Source organism: Octopus bimaculoides, chromosome 1 (genome assembly GCF_001194135.2).
Source record: "Octopus bimaculoides isolate UCB-OBI-ISO-001 chromosome 1, ASM119413v2, whole genome shotgun sequence".
Classification (NCBI taxonomy): domain Eukaryota; kingdom Metazoa; phylum Mollusca; class Cephalopoda; order Octopoda; family Octopodidae; genus Octopus; species Octopus bimaculoides.
In genome coordinates this window covers 41,603,812-41,610,420 of record NC_068981.1, presented here as the reverse complement: position 1 = coordinate 41,610,420, position 6,609 = coordinate 41,603,812, and the positions used below count along the sequence as shown (strand labels likewise).

Here is a 6,609-nt window from a genome sequence, read left to right as displayed (position 1 = left end):
TATTCGAATTTTCTGATACATTAACATCAATTTAAATTATCTTTATATAGCATTTTTACCAACGTGATAACAGAATTGCGAAAAGAAGTCGGTAATGAATAATACTTAAATCACATAAAGAGGGTGGCGAGCTGGCAGAATCGTTAGCACGTCGGGTGAAATGCTTAGCGGTATTTCGTCTGCTGTTACGTTCCGAGTTCAAATTCCGCCGAGGTCGACTTCGCCTTTCAACCTTTGGGATCGATTAAATAAGTACCAGTTACGTACTGAGGTCAATGTAATCGACTTAATCCCTTTGTGTGTCCTTATTTGTCCCCTCTATGGGATCTATTTCAAAACGGGGGCACCAGTTTTCATTTATGTTTTATGTAGTGTTTTTGGTACCGAAAGACTTTCAAACAGATCCCCTCTATGTTTAGCCCCCGTGGGCAATAAGGAAATAAATACTTAATCTCATAAAGTGCGGCAAATCGCTGAATCGGTAAAGCGCCGGACAAAATGTCATATGGTGTTTTGTTACCTTTGTTTGATATTCAAATTTTATCTTTCCGAGAATGATAAAATAACTATAACAAGTATCAGTTCAATGAACTATACACCTCCTTCATTATTTATATGTTAGTAGTCTTGTAAAAAAGAACAGATGTTAGATTCGTCTCTACACATTCTGCCGGGGTCAACTTTTCTTTTCATTCTCCTTGGATGTGCAATAGGCTCGATTCAATTAATCTATATCCCTTCGCTACAAATGGGTTTTCGTATGCCAATGTTAAAAATCACTGACTTGTCATAAGCAATAACCTCATTTCCCTCAAATGACACTCTCTCATAAAAAATATAAGCAAAAGGCAATGTAGTCTGATATTCAAAAAGATGGGTCGACCACGCTGGAAACACTCCTGAGCTAGGTGTGCTCGATAAATTCGTTCGCTTTTTATCTCACGTTTATTTTAATACTTATTTTTCGTCAACAGTTTCAACACATCATAAAAATATTCTCCTTCATTGTTCCCTGACAAGAAATCGTGAACAATGAAGGAGAATATTTTATCGACTGATTTGTTAAAATATTGATGAAAAATAAGGACTTCATGGAATAAAACCGAACGAATTTACCTGACAATCCAATATATACAAAGCATACTGTTGAACCTAGCCAGCGAAGGATCTTCTACATAGCCACGTAACCTACTCGAAATGATGGTCAAATCTCCTTCAAGTCACACTTTATTGTCTAAAACAAGTGTGGAGACTAGGGAATGTAGTCCGAAATACACAATGTCTGACAAAGAAAGAAAGAAAAAAAAAAAGAACGGTAATGTCTGTAAAGCTTTTGATCAAAAGTCGTTTTCACGATCAGGACTGAGTGGAATTAAACATTTATTGTTCAGCACTATAGTGCACGAGATAACTTTGAGATAAGCTAATGAGTCACTTTTACTACATTCATGCTGCCAATAGTTTTCGAACAGTACGAACGTTACAACTTGTAATTTAAGAAATATTGAACCCTATTTTAACATAATAGTAATGATCTCTGAGATAAACTTTGGTTTCAGTTCCTAGTCCTAGTTTCATCTTTCACATCACTTATACTGCAAATTGTCTTGAGCCATGAATATGATAGACTTTCATTTCTTTACCAAAATCCGCAACCCGATGTATAAACAATACACAAACTAAGAAGGGTGGCGGACTGGTAGAATCGTTAGCATGACGGGTAAAATACTTAGCGGTATTTCGTCCGTCTTTACGTTCTGAGTTCAAATTCCACTGAGGTTGACTTTGCCTTTCATACTTTCGAAGTCGATAAAATAAGTTTCAGTTGAACACTGGGCTCGATGTAATCGACTAACCCACTTCCCCGAAATTGCTGGCCTTGTGCCAAAATTTGATACCAATATTAGAATTAACAAATTAGAGCGAATGTTATTGAATTATTGTAGACCATAGTTATTTGGTTTCAATAACTGGCTGCAATTTTGCTCTTCATCTACCAGGAATGGTGGTACGGTTAAGAGTTCGATCTTACTCAGCGGCATCTATCATAGCCCCGGGCGAAACTAAGCTTTATGAGTGAAATTTGGTGGATGCAAACTGTGCGAAAGTTCGTTGGGTGAACTGTACCTGTTTTAAGGCGGCAGACTTAGTCCATTGCCTAGTTTAACACCACTATTTGGCTCTTAGATGCCTTTAGCAGAATTCATTTTGTCAAACCATTCGGACCAGATTTCGCGTCTGAAGGTATCAAGATTTTTTCCTTTCTTTCTGTTTCAGCTCTCGGAGGGTTTTGTCAAAAAAGTCGAGTTATTATTCTTCTTCATTCGGGATAAAAAAAAATCCAAATCACAAAGAGAAAACCATATCCATTACATGATTTCACTTTTCCATTCTAAATCTGAAACCTTTTGTCAATATAGAAAATGAATGTTAAACGTATCCCGGTTTACTGAAACTTTGGAGCATAGTTTTATTAAATAAATGAAATATCTTTTAAAATTATGTATTGTATGTACGAATATGATATTGAATGTGTGAAGTAGAAAGAATAGTTGATTAACCGGTTTGGAGAATACATAAGTGTAACACTAAAGCAACAACGAACATGCTTCAGCACAGGATCAAATTGGAGTTGTCAAATTATTGGTAAATTAAATCAACGATTTACTTTCGATTTCCAGTTGAAAGCGTTTCATTTCAGCGAAGATAGATATTTTGATCCTAATACTGAATTAATACCCACCAAGGATTTAGTTAATGGGTGGGGGTGGTGAGATTATAACACACACAATCTATTTTGAATAGAAAAAGTTACTGATCGCCGGTGCCTGTAAGCTAAATTGAGTACATTGATATTGCTTTAATAGGATCTCGAAGAGTCATGCTTAATATTTCTTTCAGAAGATTTAGTTTTTACAGTATTTTTATTTAAGTGATCATATGCTTATTTTTGTTTACGTTTTAAGCAAATATTTTTAATAACTTATTTCTTCTTTGTTTAAGTTTTATAAACTCAAACAACAATAAAAAGAAATGAAACAAAATTCACCAGAATAACTTTGTTTATTGGTGAACTTTATTAGCAAAATATTAAAGTAATATATTTGGTTTTTAAAAAATGGAAAAGGCATTGATTTCTACACCATTTGACGTTGCCTAAATATACTGATAGACTTCTATTTTTCTGTTGTCATTTAACACTAACAGAGTTTACAAATAAAATAATCAAAAAATCTTTCTAAACTAATTAATTTAACAAGGGAGGGTTTGAAATAATTTTTGTTGGGGAAAATATTTTGGCCATCCGCTTTTAGGCTTTACTGCAAAAGTACAATTAAAGCTGAGACCAGACCCCCACCTCTGTCCACTAGCGCAGCTAGAGTATGTGCCGCCCTTCCAAAAAAGCACATATTGCCTACAACAGACCCAAAAGTGGTGCCCCTTTAAAAGTGTCACTCGGGGCGGATTGCTCCTACCGACCCACCCCACCCCTACGCTAGTGCCTCATTTGGGATGTCACAGTTTGAAAGTCCTTTGCTTCCTTCCTCTCAAATCCTGGATGCTGCAGTTAATGGGGGGGGGAGAGGGTCACAGCTTCCGTAGCCAAATGGAAAAAACCCTGAAGTATCGGGACCTGATAGTGAACTATCCCAGCCAACCTGTGACGTTTGAGACGTTCGGAGGCGATTGGCCACTAACCGCGAAGTTCTTGTCAACGTTGTCAGCTCGCCTCACCGAGGTGTCAGGAGATGCCTCGCCATCGCCCGTGGTAATGCTGCGAGTGTGCTGGCTTGCTTCAGTAGGTTCAGTTAAACCTTGTGGTGTGCGACCAGTTGTTGTAATTAAAAAAAAAAAAAAGTTCCCCACGAATGGTTTCAATACAGTTTTAACAGAAAGATTTGGAAGAATTAGATGAAAATTCTCCGGTAATTTTCTTTCATGTAAATGTTTTTGTTTATTTTAAAATTTGCCAGTAAAATCTTATAAAATGACAGAGCACAAAGTATGGTAATGCATCAGTTTACATCAGTTTCACTTTCTGATTTTGGTAGGCCTGTTTGCTTGTTTTCCCCATTTATTTTATGAAACTCCGTTGTGAAGTAAAATAGTGGTTGTTTATGTTTTCGATTTAGAAAATTCTGCAATGAAAGACCTAACTTTAATTCTTCTACAACACGCATCATAATTCCAAGCAAGCAAAACATAAAATAGGTGGTGCTCCAGCATGACCACATTCCAATGACTGAAACTGGTAAAAAGATACACACACAATAATAATTACGGCTCTGACAGAGGTTTATTTGATGAAATTATTTCACCTTCACGAAAGAGAAACTAAAAGTTTTAACTTTCAAGGCACACCATTATCAATAAATCGCGCGGAGGTTGAAACAAGACTCGTGTCGGAAATCATAAGAATTATATCTAACGCTATAAAAATTATTTCAATACGTTCATTTTGATTGAGTTAATTGTTCTGAAAAATTAGTTTATTTTGCAAACGCATTTCCGATAACAGTAGAAAATAATCGACTATTCATTTGTAACTAAACTTCTCAATTTGATCAGACTCGCGAATCAAAATTCCCTCCAAACACAGCAATAAAAGCATATTTGTCCTATTTGCATAACACTCTGACTCATTTATTTGTTAACAAGCGTTTGTTTTCGTATCATCCAGCCTCGATATTAGTAAAATTTGTATCACTTCTTAATTTAAAACACCCACATCTCTAAGAAAGTATATTTAATAACTGAATGCATTTATCTGATTAGATCCCAGCACGCCAATTAGGATCGAAAATTATTACTTAGGTTATTTTATTTGGTTAAAAAATAAACGAAATTATTTTCAGAGAAATCCATTACTCACAAATACTTCTGTAACATGATTTTTTTTTTTTTTTACGAAACGTTATATCTGAGTTAGTAATATAGGCATAATCTATTGTTTAATAAAAAGAAAATCAATTACACGACATAACAAACGAATTAGAAAGTACTTACCTTCGGGTGGGGCATCAGACATAATGATAATTGAACCGGTTAAGTGAAATTAACTCTAGGGCTACATAAACACTGATCGGCTATCTCATTCGTTTTCAGATCTAACTTGTTGCTACTTGAAAACTGGCAGTCGTTCCTTAGCAACATATTTATCTACTGCTATAAACATTTGTAATATTGATGATGAATAGTGGATATTCATTTTCCTGAAGGCAGTGATGTGAATTGATTGTTGATTATGTTCGCCCAAGATCCATGCCTTTGATCTAAAGTACTCGCAATTACTGTGGTGACGTAATAATAAATCCTATAACGTTTTGCTTCGCGCGAATACCACTGAAGGCTTCGGTGTTCAATACTCTAAAGTACAACTTCTCTCTCTCTACGTATATATATATATATATAAGACATGTAAAGTACACTAGGAAGTATGAATATAAAAATTAATATTTTAATAGCTTCGTCAGAAAAGAAAGAAAAGTGTATTTTTTAAGGCTACAGTGACGGGTGGAAGCAAAAGAGGCTGTTACCTTGAGACTAGTTACCTAAAGCAGCATACTTCTCCAAAGGCCGGGTGACAGATTAAGTCTACTATTTAATAACAAGAACAGTCCTTCCTGCAGACCTCCATGTAATTCTGTCTCTCAAATTTCGTACCCAAAGATTTAATTGATTCAAGGTCATACTAAAAGTCATTTTTCGAAAATGCCATGCTGTAGGATCAAACCTGAAACCACGTGGCTGTGAATTAATCTTCTTAACAGTCTAGGGCAGTGTTTTTCATAAGAGTGATGCTGTGAAGATTGAAAAGTGGGAGGGCAAATTGCCATTTTTAATAAAATTAGGCAAGCTTCCAGTCAACTTTTTAAATAGTCCAATGGCACAGAGAGTGGAGTGATATTGAGAAATATCCCTTTTCCATTAGCTGGGTTTGAAATGGTGCTCTAGTTATTCATGCCAGCAGGATTTTGACTGTCTTGTCTGAAAGCATGGTTTTTTTATGACTGTAGGTACTTGATCTCTTGACCTCTACAGTCATAAAGAGTTTAAAATGACAACAGAGTAATCCAGTTTCGAAGGCAAACATGCACTGTGTTACCTGTGATATACCTGTCTTTCTGGCTGCATCACCTGATGTATACAGGTAACCCTCAAGTTAAAGAGGGACAGAGAGAGACCAGATGATGGGCAGGGAACACGTGCATTTATGCAATGGGGCTAGAGAGAGTTGATGGGAGGAAACAAACAAACAGAGAGCAACAGTTGTGAAGTTGTTGCAGCAGGCATAAATGACACAACCAGGAATGTGAACATCGCAGAGGTAAATGAAAGAACTCTCCTGTCGTTAAATGTTTTAAAAGAAAAAGAACTTTGCAAAGAACTCTGTTCTAAAAAAAAAATTTTTACTTTGACTATATGCAACGGTGTTGTTTTGTTGTTGGCGGCTTTTCTGGCTTCTTCACTGCTGCTTCTTCTGTTATAGGCAGTTTGACTTGCTGAGTGTTGGCACACATCGTTTTCTGGGCTAGCAAACTGCAGGCTGTTTGTGGTGGTATCAGAGGGCTGAGTGTGGTGTAACAACATATATATATATATATATAT

The 6,609-nt window shown here is 36.0% G+C and overlaps 1 protein-coding gene across 2 annotated transcripts in view; it reads right to left on the bottom strand.

Annotated features, from left to right (window-relative positions):
* LOC106869148 (uncharacterized) overlaps window positions 1-5,369 on the bottom strand; it is a 29,912-nt gene extending 24,543 nt beyond the window's left edge. The window contains exon 1 of one of the 2 annotated variants that reach the window (XR_008263704.1): window positions 5,008-5,369. Coding sequence is in view for 1 of the 2 variants with exons in the window: in XM_014914761.2 (XP_014770247.1) it covers window positions 5,008-5,029 (22 nt within the window). In the remaining variant the exon portion in view is untranslated. The remainder of the gene's footprint in view (window positions 1-5,007) is intronic. The other variant, XM_014914761.2, reaches the window with a different exon arrangement.
* Between the last annotated feature and the right edge of the window lie 1,240 nt (window positions 5,370-6,609).